A 14,960-nucleotide genomic window follows, 5' to 3' on the forward strand; every position below is an offset into this window, starting at 1 on the left:
TGCATTTAATTTTCAGGTTTTGGTTTGCACCTAATTATTTAACTACACCCAATTTTTAAAACTCTCTTTCATTCATGTATTGGTTTATAAGTATTTTTGTTTAAAATTTTTGATTACTTTTTTCTTAATTTTTCTGGTGATGCGGTTGGGAGCGACTGTATCATGTTTCTTTTTATTATAGCACTTTCATTTCCTTGTATCGCCCGATGCGATTCTGGTTTGTCTGGCTCTGATTCACCAGCACAGCCCTTGTGCTAGCGTGTTAGAAGCTGAAAGGCAAGAAAGAGTGAAATCGAACCTCGTGAACAAGTTGGCTACCTCCCTCTGGTTTTTTATTTTTATTTATTTATTTATTTATTTTCATTCCATTTGCACAACATTTTGTTTACTATGAATCTCTCTCTTTTTTTGTAACCGCTGTTTTGCCTTTGAGAATACTCCAACATTTGTTCAACTTCCTCATCTTTGCATTTCTGTTTGAATTTTCCTCGCGTGTTCTGCTTTCTTATATATCTGCCCCTATTCTATTCCATTTTACGAAGCCGCATTTGAGAGTTTATTTAATTATTACACTTTCTCTTTTCATTTATATTATTTGTAATTGTGTTTTTGCTGGTTATATTTTGTCTAACTCACTCACTTTTTATTTGTACAGCATTTGTCCTCCTCCTCCTCCTCCTCCTCCTTATCATCATCATCATCATCATCATCAGAATCATATCATTGTGGTATATTTGAATGGCTTGCATAATTTTCAGCGGAGGTTAGTATGTGATGGAAAGATGCAGGAGAGAAGAGGTAAAGCCCAAGCAATGAATGGGAGCAAGTGACGGAGTATAGTGTGTTTTCCAGGTTGCACACCATGAGAAGGTTGGTTAGATGAATAGATAAGATAGTTGAAGGGTTGAATTTACCGCCATTTCCCCCTTGGAGCCTCACTTAGCACGTCTCCACTGTTTCTATCATTCCTTGTAAATAACAGTTACTGAAACAAATGTAACCTGGTCGAATGATATCTCAGCAAAAGCTTACTTCTGGCTGGTTTTCATTTACATTGGTCTGCTTCAAGTACTGTAGGTGTGTTCTTTCAGGAAATAATTTCTCTCTTTGGCGGGAGTCTGAGTTAAGGTTTGATATCATGTGACAGGTCAAAAATCTTAATGTCATTGCAATCTACATAAAACAACATCTCAAAAGCAAAACATCTCAAGCTCATTCAACTTCACTCTCCAAGACAAATCACTCTAAGTCCTGTGACTTGCATCTTCTCATTGAACTCGTGATATAGTCATCTATTTTATTGTACTTGTATGAATGACACATATCATACACAATCAAAGCAATCATCATCATCACAACACACGAATCCTCCCCAACCCCAAACAGCTATATTCAGGTATCAAGCTTGAATATACGTCCAAAACAAACGGAGAGAACCCCTTTCTGATCTCATTATACCCCATATGCAACAGAGTGGTCTCTCGTCTGAAATCCACTTCAAGGCAGCTCGGAAGTCCTTCACTATTTCCCGCGATATTGGTTTCCCGCGATATTTACGCCCATTAAAGCCATTGGGAATTTCTGTTCACAAGTGTTGTTTCGCGCTTTTAAAACACCCCCCTGCAGGAGGAGCGGATGCGTGTGCACAACGCGGCGTATTCAGATCGCAAATAGCACAGTAGTATTGCCACTCTGAGAAGTGGATAGGAGAGGGGTGAGAAGTGGTTTTGCGAACGGATTTTTGCATATCCTGACGTACTGGGAGCCAGAGGGAGAATGCCGTTGCCTCCGGAGCATATTCGGATTAAGAGGGGGAGGGAGGAGGAGCCGGTTGAGACGTTGTGTAAGTGTTCCTTATCCTTTTACTTTGCCTTGAAAGAATCTGGTCTCTTGGTTCCCTTTCTAAGATTTTTTTTGGTGCTATTGTTGTATTATTTCTGGGTTGCCTCGAGCTTGGGAAATGCATTCCGAGCAGTTGGCTGGTGCTTACCAGTGACTCTAATTTCACCTTGGAGTTCCTTGTCTACAGTATTTCTTCTAACTCTCATCAACAGATATCCAGACTGACATACGTCAGTCCAAAAGGCGGTATACCGATTTTGTCTTTCAACGTGTTGTCCGCACAGATGGCGCCACTGCTTGCAAAATTGATGATAGCGGGCCATTACGAGCATCTCTAGGGGGAAATATTAAGAGCCCTAGGTCAGTAAGTACATGTGTGTCTAGTCATGGTGTGCCCCTGGTACGTGCTACAGCTCCCGGAGAGGAGTTTGAAAACAAACAAGTCAAATCAAAAAAGGAAGGTCTTATGGGGGAAGGTCGGCTGCCTTCAACCTCATCTCCACAATCAGCATCACGAGCCACTCGTCCTGCCGTGAAATCTGTCACTCCTTTGCGAAATCAATCAGCTTCCTCTTCAGCCAAAAACTCTCCCTCCTCTGCTTTGCGTCGGTTTCACATAACTGCCCCTAATGAGGATGCTACGAGCCCTTCTTCAAATGTACTTCACAAGGTCTCTGGAGGCATCCATAAGAAGAAAGGGGATCGATTGATGAGTAGGGTTGTGGTTATCGAGAAGCGTTCACATCAAGTAGATGATGCGAGGGCGTCTACTGTCATTGATGATCTGGCAGCTAAGATTGAGGAAGTTAAAGTCGGTAACGACTTCAAGGAGCCGCCATCTGCGGTTCCTGGGGATGTTGTCAAGCCATCAGTACCCGAAGCGGCTACCAAACAGGTTACCCCAAGAAAACGGCATGTTGCTAATGAGGCCGAAAAACGATGGAGGGAGGATTCGAAAGCATCTCGATATTCAGACCGAATACAGCAAGCCCGAGAAAAAGATACTAAAACAAAACACGCCCAGTCAATGTTTGACGATCCAACCTTATGGGATCAGAACTCTGATCAGCTGGCATCGGAGCTGGAGGAGTTTGCTCGCGAAGTGACCGGAGATATCGATGTATCTGGGGCTTCACATAAACCTGAGTCATCCATTTTATCTACCCCACCACGACAACCAGGCCGGTTTGTTGGAATTTCTCCCAACCAGCGCGTGCCGTATCACCCACGGCGTCTAACAGGAGAACGTAATTCACCTCGAAAAATCGGTATGCGCTTTGATGGAGCTGGGGACGATAATGACAAAGATCTTAACAAAGATGTTGACCGATCTGCAGACATTGTAGACGGCGGATTGCTTCACCAGGACGCTGACGCGGACATGACGACGGAAGGCAACTATGTTCCACCAGTTAAGCACACGGCGACTTTTGAAACGGCTATCGAATTAGAGAGTGGAGATGATGTGGATTACGTTTATGACGAGTTTATCAGACGACCGGTGCAGGAGATCGCAGCAGACCCTCGAGCTGCCCACCTTCTTAAGGGAGAATGGGCTAGTGAACACGGAGTTGCTCCTAGAGATATTGGAGTGGTAGTTATTACCGAGGAAGATGTCCATTTCTGGGAAGCTTTTGAGGAGCCTGATGATGAGGGGAAAGGCTGGGATTCGGAAGATGAAGATTCTAACGGTATGTTATTGTACAACACCCTCTTTCCCCTTCTTAGCTACGTTGTCATTTTCCCGACTTCCACTGCATAGCTTTTTTCTTATATCTTTCTCTAACGCCTAACCTCTGGTGCCACAGCGGAAGATAATCCAGCAAATGAATATCCGGACGAGGACCTCGAGTTCGATGATGAGTATGATGATACCAGTGCCGCTTACAGGAATTATCGCCTCAATGCCTCCGACGACGAAGAGTTTGATCCGGATTATGACTACGAGTATAGACGTTCTTTCGACAAACCAGAATTCTGATGACGATGAATACTAGGATACGGAGCGGGTTTCATGATTTTAGGTTGCTGGTCACATTTGTCTCAGTTAACTACGTGACTAGGTATGATACAGGTACAATGGCATTTCAGTGGGCGTGAAGGAATTTTCTCTTTTTGTGCTTACGGGTGGCGAAAATGTTATATCCCCTAGGCTATATCTAGTATTTTTAAGTGTTGCATAGCCTTCTTTTGTACTTTTGTAATTGTTCAAGTTTTTGAAATCCATCTCAACATGTTTGTGGAATCAAGGGATAACCTAAGAGAGAAGCTGTCTAGATACCTTTTGTGAGATTTGTGATGCTCTCAAGCCACATGTTTTTGTGAATGATGGGGTTTATTTAAATTAAATTACATGACATGAAAGATTTGCCTGGCAACATCTTCAATGCAACTTATAGTCTGGGGGCCAAAAGCGCACTCTTCAAATGCCATCTCGAGCCGTAAATCCTTTTTTCCCCATTAGGTATATATGATGGTTAAATGAAAATTCGATAAACCAGACGGGCTTCGTTGCAAAAAAAAAGAAAAACAGAACTTCGGATTCCTCTCAACTTTCTCTAACCCGTCTCCGTAGTCATATTGTTTTTTTGTCACATTAGAGTATTCTACTACATATTCTCCGCCGATCTGCCTTGAGAGCCATACATGGAATCATGAGAGCATACTTTCTCGATCTGTTTCTTCAAATAATTAGCCAAACACCCGCTTAACGACGCAACTATCAGGCAGTTGTCAACTTCACATGCACAAAAAGTGAGTAAGCTCAGCCAGGGTTTGTCGCAGGAGATCTCCGATAGATCAGCCCACAACCGAGGTTCTGACCAGTCAGTTGGCCCGCAGAAATATGAGGAAAAAAGTAAAATAAATGGCAAGTCTGCTAGTGTTACGTTTGAGCCTAATTTATTATTTATACGAGTTTTCGACATAATATTTTAGTCCGTCTTTAACTCAGATCTAGTCTGGGCTGGTAACCAGATACTAAATGGTTAACTACTTTTTGAAAAATTTAGCTCTTTTTGCCCAGCAAGTCTTCACAATTAGTTGCAACAGAAAAAGAATTCTCAAAGTTGCTACCCCTGGAACAAAAGGAAAGTGAGCAAGATATACAAAATGCAGAATTCGTGATTGTTGAAGACTAGTTACGTATGCAACCTCCTGCATTTCACTATCCTTCATGCATGAGAAAAGAGTTTGCTGAATGAATGCATCACACCCGCAACTAAACATGCAACCCAGCAATAGGTATGCATATGTACCCGCAATGGCATTTATTGAAGAGAAGAAGGCTTGTACGTTCCCAAATGCCTAAACGGCCCTTCTCCCTAATAGCTCTCCAGGCTGCTATCCACGATACGTCTATAGCTAGATCTGCTTTAGCCAGGCCTCCCCACATCCACCCTATATTGGAGGGTGAGTTGAGAGACTGGGGATAAAGCTGTAGAAGATCACAATCCTTCTCAACATGTTGAAAACTTTGATGTCTGTCCGTTGGGGACTAAGATATCTGCACCATTCTCTCTCCACGCATGCGGAAAGTTAGGATTTTGTTTAACCAACCCCTGTACCCCTCCATATACAAATAACCCTGGAAATTTGAACACTCAACTGGCATCGAAATGCCGCCAACACCTGTTGGGGGAAGTCATTCAGCTCAGTCAGCTATATAGCCCTCTAGCCCGTATGGGCCACGAAGAAGGTAAAAGGAAGGGGAAGAAGCGCTTGCCGCCCCCCCAACAGTCCCCAGTTCCCACATCTCTGTTGTGGTGAACATCCATCTTCTCAGTCCTTTCGGGGGCATAAAAAGGCTTGCTGCATGCATAGAGACGTCATAACGGACCCTCAAGCAGAATCTCTCTCTACACAGCGGAGCAGGCTCATTTTGCAAAGAAGGTGTAGGGTAGCATTCGAGAATGCAGTGTATCCGAGCGAATAGACAGGGTAGGAGGAGGAGGTGGTGGTGGTTCTCAGTGACAAGGGGATGGGAGAGTCGATACTAAAAAAAGTTCGGCATTGCTGGGCTGGACTGGATGGGCAATAAAATACCTCAGAATATTTTGCTCTCTGGTGATGAGTGTATCTCTCTTGAACTAACTACTCGTCGCCCAAGCTGCATGCTGGGTATTCAAGGCGTTTTCTCTCGAGGAACTAGATGCTATTTATAGATTAAATCCGACAGCAAGGAACTAATGTGTTCGGATGCGCTAGATTGCAAAAATTGAGTTGGGTCTTAATTGTTTTTGTGCTAGTTATAATAAGTTTGCAGGGACATGGAAAGTCTTAGGGCTACAACTAAAACACGTACTTGTTGATTCAGCAAATTGTTAGCTGTCGTTAGTTTTCTAGTTAGCTAGATCGTGATACATCCCGAGCTGTTGAATAATCAAACCGGTTTAGAACAAAACCTAAACTTTTCCTTTCTTTGTTGACCCCACATCTTATCTTCGTTTCTTTGTCACGATCGTAAGAGAGTTGGAAGCAATCTGCCGAGTACATGAACTACCAACTTTATAAGCATTGGAAAAGGGGGGGTGAATTGAATGACATAATAGGAGTTGACACAGAACAGGACTTGAGAGCATGCAGTCAATATACGTTGGTCATGAGTACAAGAGTGAGAATCTGGCTGGTTTCTAGGTAGAAATGAACCATCAAGGACAAATGTATGTATGTTACTGTACGTCCGTCCAATTGCTGCTCGGTGGTTATACATAGTTGGGCATAAAAATCAGCCTGCTTATGGTGTCCACACTGGAATTCTATGTCGTCTTCAACGGGTGAGTATGATTGAAACAAATATGGCTGAATGTAGATGCAGAAAGACAGAACAGGTGGATCATGTATGAAGGTACGTTAAAAAAAAAAAAAAAAAATCGCTAACTTTATATATACAAAAATGAAGTGGTGGTATATAAACATGATATGAAACAGGGAAGAATAAAAGGAGGAGAATAGAAAGTCGTTGAAAAAGCAAAAAGAGGACATCAACCTTCAAAAAAGGCGGGAGATGGGGGAAGGACAGCGTTTTTGCCACGCTGTGGGTATTGGATAGCAGTTAATTTACTGTCTAGTCCCTATCCCGCATCCCCTCGGATGTACCATCTATCACCCGTTGTATTGTGACGCCAGGCCCAAGTCCGTTAAACTCAGTAATCAGGGTGGAATCAAAACAAAAGGAATCTTTATATAAGGACGGGGAGGGTGACGATGAGTACCGTGGATGTATGACTATCAAGCCAGCGCAGCGGTCAGATGGACGAAACGAAGTGGCTCTGGGGGTCCAAAAGGCCACGAATAGCGGTGTCCTCCGATGACTGAAAATATGCAAGAGGAAACAAAGGGCAAAGGTAGGCGAAGCGTTCGCCTGCCTTTGTCCGTAGAGAAGGGAGAGGTAAACCATATGCCGTAAAATTCCCCTTTCCAGGGCTTCATGATTTGGTATCAGAATTACCTGAATACTCTCTCATCCAAGTGAATCTTGCTTCCGTCCATTTAATAACTCCATATTGCGGCAAATCTTCACTGAAGTCGCCCTTGCTGTTCCCGTCACTCCCGCTGCTCGCGTTTTCACTGCCTATTCCGCCATTTCCACCATCACCACTACTTCGTTTGCGTCGTTGTTCCCGTAGCGTGGGAACATTCTTCTCCTTGATGAATCTGTAATATTTACATTGGATCCCCTGAAACCCTTTCCGTTGGCGGTCGGGAAACTGGGCGTTAAAGTTTTTGCGAACCTCTTTCCACTCCTGCCTTAGATCGACGCGATGGTACCAGATGAAATACATTTCTTCCTCGTCGTATTTGGGCCGTGGCGGACGCCTTCGTTCCACAACTGTGGACAAGCCACTCGAAACAGATGGAAATCGTTCTCTTGGGTAGAGCCCAGGTGAGGAGGTGGCAGAGCCGGAGTACGAAGGTTGGTGCTGATCTAAAAATCCTCCCATCTGTCTTTCTATGGATTGGGCATTGGTAAGATTTTGATGTGAGTGGTGATGTGATTGTTGATAAGGTAGACCTGAGTAGTGTTGATTTTGTTGGTGATAGGAATAGTAGGAGCGGTGTGGGAGAGGAGAAGCTGCAGAGATGGAGGAGGATTCAGAGTTATTCTGAGATGGATTCAACAGAGCGCCGATGGATATGCGTGAGAATTGAGATTTGGAGTATAGCGGACCTTGTTGGCCGTCCTCCATGTTGGCTCCTGGTCGCCTAGATTAGACCAAGGCTGGTAGAGTTGTTCTTCAGCCTGTACTAGAACCCAGAGCTAGATAAGAACGGATTTTTCTGAGGCGAATTGTCGGCCCACGAGTAAACTACCGTAGTGAAGTATTCAGAATACTCAACACTCTCCCCACGAAGCTTCGTAGGGGACTTAAAAAATAGACGATCTTTGCCAGCGTAGGTTTGGCCAAGGTTAATTATTGGCGACCTCCAGCCAATCTCAATCGATGTCAGTGAAGGAGTACTCTATCCGAGAAACAAGTAAAACCTCGAGTCTATCTAGAGAATAAGATAGTTCTCGGCGCAGGGCAACAGAAGAATTAGATAATGTAACTGATGTAGTAGAAATCCACCAAGGGTGGTAGTTGAGCAAGTATATACTTCCCCCCGAGGTCGATATCCGAGATGAGTATTTAAAGGATGACAGGGCAAGGCAGAGGACTGGAATCTATTCTTCTTCGTTCAAGAATATTTAATGGATTTCTTTTCTTTTCTTTTCTTTTCTTTTCTTTTTTTTTTTCTTTTTTTTTTTTTTTTTTTTTTTTTTGTTATCTGGAATATGCTGAATTAACTTAAAGGATGGAAAGTAGAATAAAGTAATAATCTTGAGAGTAGTCGGGAAAAACTCGTATGAATATTAAGTTGAAATAAGAATAGAGGTATTTGGCAGCGGAGTGGGATTCGACTATATTTATAGTCCGTATCGGGATTCAAGGCAGAAGAACTTCATGCAGGTTAAAAATAATTTTAAAAAAAATAAAAAATAAAAAATAAAAAATAAGAAGAGTTTGGACAAGAGGATGCAGAGAGAGGGAGGGAATCGAGGGGCGCGGCACGTTTTTAATATGAATAATAACTTATTACTATTCGTCTCCGCTGCGCTTCTTTCTGTGCTTAATCCCGTAATATTAATACATGTGGTCCAGGCTTTGTTTCTTTTTATTTTTTTTTATTCATGAGCCCTAAACAGTGTGGATGAAGCCCAAGCAGCCCTTTGCAGACCAGGGAGATCAGGAGCTAGCAGGAAGCGCAATGGGTCGTCTGAAATGAGGTCCCGATGCGACGGGAATGAGCACATGTACCTTGTTCTGATACAATAATCACGCCTGGTAATATTTGCATCTGCAGCCAACAAACGAAGAGTTCATCCCGCAGGTATTTTTATAGTATACGGGAAATACTTTTGAAAAAGGCCATCCATAATCCTTGATGCTTCCAAAGTTTGGCGATATCTGACACCCGTCATCGCCCACAACCAAACCGCCCCCCTTAAAACTAAAACCCCCTCCCGAAAGCTAGGTTCCTGTAACGAATACAAGCTGACAGGAGGGACCACAGATGGCTAGTGGAGAGGATGACGCAATGAAATTTGGGCCTATTTCTGCCTGTTGAATGGTCAGCGCGTATCACGGCACAGCAAGCAGGAAGAGGAGCGAACACTATCCTAGTCACCGCCAGCTCTCCTGCTTGGTGCACCTGGGCTATTTTGCAGCGGGGTCCAACTTTTCCTGTTATTTCCATATTTTTAGATTCTGGCACTCCCCGTACCGGACCGTATTATTTGTGAACGGAGGAGGGATGGAGCGAAAGACCGCTGCTGTAGCGCTGCCTGGGGACCGGGTGAAAGTAACTTGTCCGCAAATTTCAAAGAACGGAGTGTCCGTTAGGTTCTCAGAAGAAAAAAAATCCAGCGATCGATCAGCAAGCCAATCAGACGTGGGGCGCGGCGTCAGCTCGGTTGGATTTAAGGCAAAATGCCCAATGAGGCTCCAAAAGCCCTCTAAAAAGAAACGCAAAAATGAGGCTACGGTATTGAGATGTGAGAATTAAAGAGGAGTAATTTAAAAAAAAAAAAAGAAAAGAAAAGAAAAGAAAAGATAATAAGAAATAAAAAAACAAATCGCGTTTCCGTACAGTTTCGCTTGTTTATAAATTACGCAGCAAGCGCGGTTCCTCGTCGTATGTTTAACCCAAGTCTGGATAAGAGGCTCGTCGGGGGGGTTTGCCTGGCAAGTTCTTGGTTATTGGCGTAGCATGCAACAAACCCTGCAGAGGCTGAGGAGGTTTGGACCATCTGCGGTCTTGTGAAGGCCCAAATCACACGCGCGCCCATGATCTCTCGACACATTATGGTTGGACGTATTTTTATTTTATATATATTTATATTTATATATTTTTTTCATTTTTGCGCCCTGGCGATTTTGAATTCCGTGTTGTCCGGCCTGTCTGATGGATACAAAGAGTAGAAAGTTGTTCATTAATACGGAGAATAAAATATTCCGGTTCAGACCAATAACCCGGAACCAAATGAAAAAAAAAAAAAATGAGAACCCGGTACATCAAAGACAACGATAGGTATGCAATAAGTTTAGCCAAACCCTCTCTAGTGAATTTGTTAGATCTTCAGGACAAACCTTGTGCAGTTCTCCGTGCATACAAGGCAACGGCTGGAAACCCTCACGCAGTGACGCATTCATAATTATGTTGCAGCTATCTTACAATCTACGTTCCTTCATTTGCAGATCAGGAACCACGCCGCCACGAGAAATAACCCGGAAACCAGGCCAGACAACAGATTCTGGCTTTGGTTTCTTTTTTTTTTCTCCTGTCTGACTGAGTGCGACAAGAGAACCATGCCCAAGAGAAAACCTTGGTCTCCATTGCTTCCTAAAATCCGAAGTTCCAGACGTTGCAGTGGGGGCACAATATTAGATATTCTGCATACGTATATTCCAACATCGTTTTCCTTGGGTCGCAACGACATGTGAAGGGCCCAGAGACCCCATCTGCATACTCCGCTCCGGCTGCTCCCTCCTGTCTGTTTTTAGTTTATTTTTTATTTTTTTTTATTTTGAGAAGGAATGGAACTGTCCAAGTTACCAAGCCTCGAACTCTGCTCCAGTTTTTCTGTGCCGAATCATATTAGCCTGGGCTCTATTATTGACGAAACATGGAACCAATTCTGAGGGATTATGGGACCCTGTTAGCATGGACAGCGGGACCGTTAGCTGACAAATTATCAATACTTTCTTCCCCATCGTCTGTCCTTCTTGATAGCAAACAAAGAGCCCAAGCCTCCTGGAGGCGATTATATACTTCCTGTGTTCGCTTGCCTGAGGAGTTTAATTTCAGTGAAGTGATTACGTAGTTACTGCTGAGCTAGCGAGGAACAAGGTTCGCCAACTTACTTAGATAGCTTAGAAGGGTACGATGGGTCAGGGGATGAAGATAAATTGGGGAAATTGGATTGAAGAACTTGGGTTTATTCAGTTTCTAGAAAAAGTCTTTGGTTTAACTGCTGCATATTATCTATCAGTGGGCGTTTTGGGTGGATATTTTGCACGAAGGAAAGAAATAAGAAGCCTTCCTGGGGTATTTAGGCACTATTTGCACCATCGTCACGTTGGATACGGAGGCCTAGAAAGATATTCACGGAACTTGAGTGGATGAGGAAAGATAGAGGGAGATTTTGGGGGTATTGTCGGGATATTTAATGGGTGGACCCTATCAAACGCACGGCGAAAGGTTGCGGTTCTTTGGGTAGATTTTCTTGTCAACTGACAAGCATGGGAAGATGTGGTTCGGCTCCAGTGATCTTTTGCCGCATACGGATAGTGGAATCGCGGGCAGTGGTTCCCGGAAAGGGTTTTGATAAGAGGAGTGTGTTTGCAAATTTTGAATGCGAAGGGGATTAAATCAAAATTTCCGCTGCATGAAGATAAGATAGAGTTTCCTGGAACAATAAGCAAATATAACCAGATGTACACACACATACTGGACATCACATCGGGATACATAGCACACGACTCGCTTGCAGAGCCCGCATAAAGGCCCCTTTGGTACGTAAATGGGATTCCACCTGCCACTTGACTTCATATTCCGGAAATGAAAATTTCCTTGCCCATTTCCTTTGTCCAGGGCTCTGTTGCCACGCCTCTTTTTTTTTTTTTTTTTTTTTTTTTTTTTTTTTTTTTCCTCTCTCTCTGTGGGTCTTCTCTTTCCGTAACCCTTGGCGGTGTAATTGGCTGTCCATTGAAGGAATCCTATCATAAAAGTTATTTTGATTCATGGCATCGTAAAAGGTGCACAGGAGGAAATGATCGTAGGAGGAGGGACCGTGGAGTTAAAAATTGAAGGCGGAGCAATCCTGGTCCTGAAAATCCGAACCGTAGTCATGAATTAGGGAGGATCGAAATACGAGAGTGGACCACACGACGGCGTGAAAGCACCAAAACACATCAAGAGAGGTTGAATAGATGAGGAGAAATGGCAGAGAGTTCTCTCCACTTGTTCTACGGATCCAGCAAAGTCATTATGATAAATTGTAACCGTGCATTATAGTTGAGCGCATACTCACTTAGATTGGCATACCATTCGATCACACGGAAAATTCATAGCGTATGGATGGCAGAAAACTGGTCCATCACTCACTCACAAGCACTTCATCGCAAAGCCAGAGAAAAGAAATATATGGCAAATCTGCAGGCAAGTCGCAGCAGGTTTTAATTTGTGGTTAATAAATGACAGGCTCGTGACACATGGCATTAGCTGCCGTTCGCTGATCAACTTTAACCCATTCAGTTAACTAACGCCCAACCTAATTTGTTGGGCGGTTTTATGAGGAAACGTAGTCCATTAAGGGAAAGGAGAAAACCTGTTGCGTGTCACAGTGAGATCTGGTAATCTACACCGCTCCCTGGTCCAGAAGATGGGTTCATTTTAGGTTTTGGGTGTTGATTCGGAGCCAGGTTGCCTCACAAAGAGTTTGTGACGAATTTATCAGTATTTCTTCGAGTAGTAGCGAGCTACCTCTGGGCTCAAGATACGTGTTGTCGGGCTTGGCGGATGCCAGACAATGTTTCTCACCTCCGAGGAGAAAACAAGGAGGCAAATAGCGGTTGTTCAAGGACAAGGACAAGGATAAAGGATCATGGTATTTCTTTATCTTTATCCCTTTTTGTTCCATTCTTGCTCCGTTGTTTTCTCTGTGTGGGACGGATTCTCATAAACTGTGGATTATTTTGGTCGAAAGGTCAATCATGGTGTTGCTTGAGAGCCACAGATTATTGGAAATAGGAACAAGACAAGAAAGCTGAATCGAATCCAGCCCAGAAGTAGATCACATGGAACCACCAGAATTTTCGCACTTCCAACGGCTATTGGTGATAATAAATCGTCGGAGTGTTGGTCCTGATACTTCGATATGTCGGAAAATGACTTCTTGTTTGCATGGGGAAAACAGAGCGAAAACGGCACGGATGGGCGCCACATATTGCAGCAGAGAGCAGATTAGAGGCTTGGGGGGCAAAGTGTGCAGAATTTCTCAAGAATGGGGATACTTATTGCAGCCAATAGCCTTGAAATATCACAATCATGCCAAACAAAATCTCAACAGCGCAACGGGGTCAGCGTGCATGTCGTTTTCTTTCTTTCTTTCTTTCTTTTTTTTTTTTTCTTTTCTTTTTTACAACCTTCTGCCTGCCCAGGCGGCTGTGCCTTTGAGAAGTCGCGGTGAACTCCACCGACGAACGTACCATGAATGCCCTACAATGTCAACCCCACGCCTTTCACGCCTTTCATGGAGTGACGATGCACAAGAACGGGCCCTTCCCAACGTAGGACGCTACCGTCGGTAGGCAACAGAAGAACACGAAGAACCACCGCTGTTGGCAGAGCAATACACAGCTCTGATTGGCTCGGTGAATCCCTGTCTGTGCGAGTTCCAAGTTTGGGAGCTAGTGGGGCCTTACCGCGTCTCTGGGACGCTGCAGCCAACCAGGAGACACTGGACCGGGGGATGCAAGCTGCTGTGAATGGCACGCGGCGCTAAACCCAAAAGCGCATGTCTGGATCAAGATCAGGCGGCACGTAGCTATAGCCTGGCGGTCAAAGCAGTCTGCCGCGCGACTAGCACCACAGTCTTAGCCCATCTGCTGCTGCCCAGGCGTACAGGTCTCCGAAGGTAAGCCCTGAAGAATCTCTGGCGCGTAATTTTCCCCCGTACTAAACGTAAATTCCAGTATGGCGCTACTTTCAAGATGCATCGTTTTGAGTCCGTACTGCGTAATGAAATGCGAAATTTGCAAATACCACCCAAATCACCCAAAGGTTGAGGATCAGGGATTCAATAAAAAAAAAATAAAAAACATTTGCACAAACTTCGTAGGTGTGACAAACGCGCGAACCTTAAAGGAGCACCGAAAATTAGACTTCTAGATCGGCGACCTGACAGGCTTCCGCTTATCGAGTCTGAAACTCACTCATAATCGAGTCACAACTCAAGACTGATGACTCCGCAGTGGACGGGGAAGCCATAACTGTTGAATGCTGCCACTTCAGACACAGCCTTGCAGCGGATCCAGGGGTGATGGGGAATAAAGACGTGATATATATCAAGAAGTCTGGATTGAGATCAATTCGATGGAACCGGCGGTTTGAACCTATAGTGTTCCATCCGTTGATGGAGGGGGTGATGGATAGCCGATGTTCAAAATTGCCTAGACACAAAGAAAGATATTTCTTATCGTGTCCCTCCCCATAACTATATCAGGTTTTGAAAAATTGACTCCTTGCTTTGAGCTAGGATCAGCACGTTTTTGTTCGATCTCATTTTGAGAAGTTATGGCTAGCAGCTCTAGGCGTAAGCGGCTTCTTTGAGAGGCAACAAAAGGGCTTATGAAAACAATGAACTAAAGGCTCCAGTTGAAGCTTTAAGGATGATAAGAAAAGAAACCTTCTGCTCCTCCAAAAAATGACACAAAGTTCGGGTTCTGCCTTCGTGAAGTTCAACCCCTCGCGACTTTGTATGTACTGTCCACGGGTATAGCACATGCCCAAGTGCTTACTAAAATGATAGCAAGAATCCAACAAGCAAATCTGTTGATACCCTCGACATTGAAATC

At 44.0% G+C, this 14,960-nt stretch overlaps 3 protein-coding genes across 3 annotated transcripts; 2 read left to right on the forward strand and 1 right to left on the reverse strand.

Moving 5' to 3' along the window:
- Window positions 1-1,776: 1,776 nt before the first annotated feature.
- Window positions 1,777-3,823, forward strand: PAAG_02245 (hypothetical protein; the record flags this gene model as incomplete). Its single annotated transcript, XM_015844579.1, has 3 exons — window positions 1,777-1,843; window positions 2,055-3,533; window positions 3,651-3,823. The coding sequence occupies 3 exons, from the start codon at window positions 1,777-1,779 to the stop codon at window positions 3,821-3,823; spliced, it is 1,719 nt and encodes a 572-aa protein (XP_015701627.1).
- Window positions 3,824-7,268: 3,445 nt separating this feature from the next.
- Window positions 7,269-8,030, reverse strand: PAAG_02247 (hypothetical protein; the record flags this gene model as incomplete). The annotated part of the gene is made up of 1 exon (XM_002795495.2): window positions 7,269-8,030. The coding sequence occupies one exon, from the start codon at window positions 8,028-8,030 to the stop codon at window positions 7,269-7,271; it is 762 nt and encodes a 253-aa protein (XP_002795541.2).
- Window positions 8,031-13,607: 5,577 nt separating this feature from the next.
- PAAG_02249 (hypothetical protein) lies at window positions 13,608-14,171 on the forward strand (the record flags this gene model as incomplete). Its single annotated transcript, XM_015844580.1, has 4 exons — window positions 13,608-13,690; window positions 13,744-13,867; window positions 13,970-14,020; window positions 14,079-14,171. 4 exons carry the CDS (start codon window positions 13,608-13,610, stop codon window positions 14,169-14,171), a joined length of 351 nt encoding a protein of 116 aa, XP_015701628.1.
- Between the last annotated feature and the right edge of the window lie 789 nt (window positions 14,172-14,960).

The sequence above is a fragment of the Paracoccidioides lutzii genome, assembly GCF_000150705.2.
Source record: "Paracoccidioides lutzii Pb01 unplaced genomic scaffold supercont2.5, whole genome shotgun sequence".
Taxonomy (NCBI): Eukaryota; Fungi; Ascomycota; class Eurotiomycetes; order Onygenales; family Ajellomycetaceae; genus Paracoccidioides; species Paracoccidioides lutzii.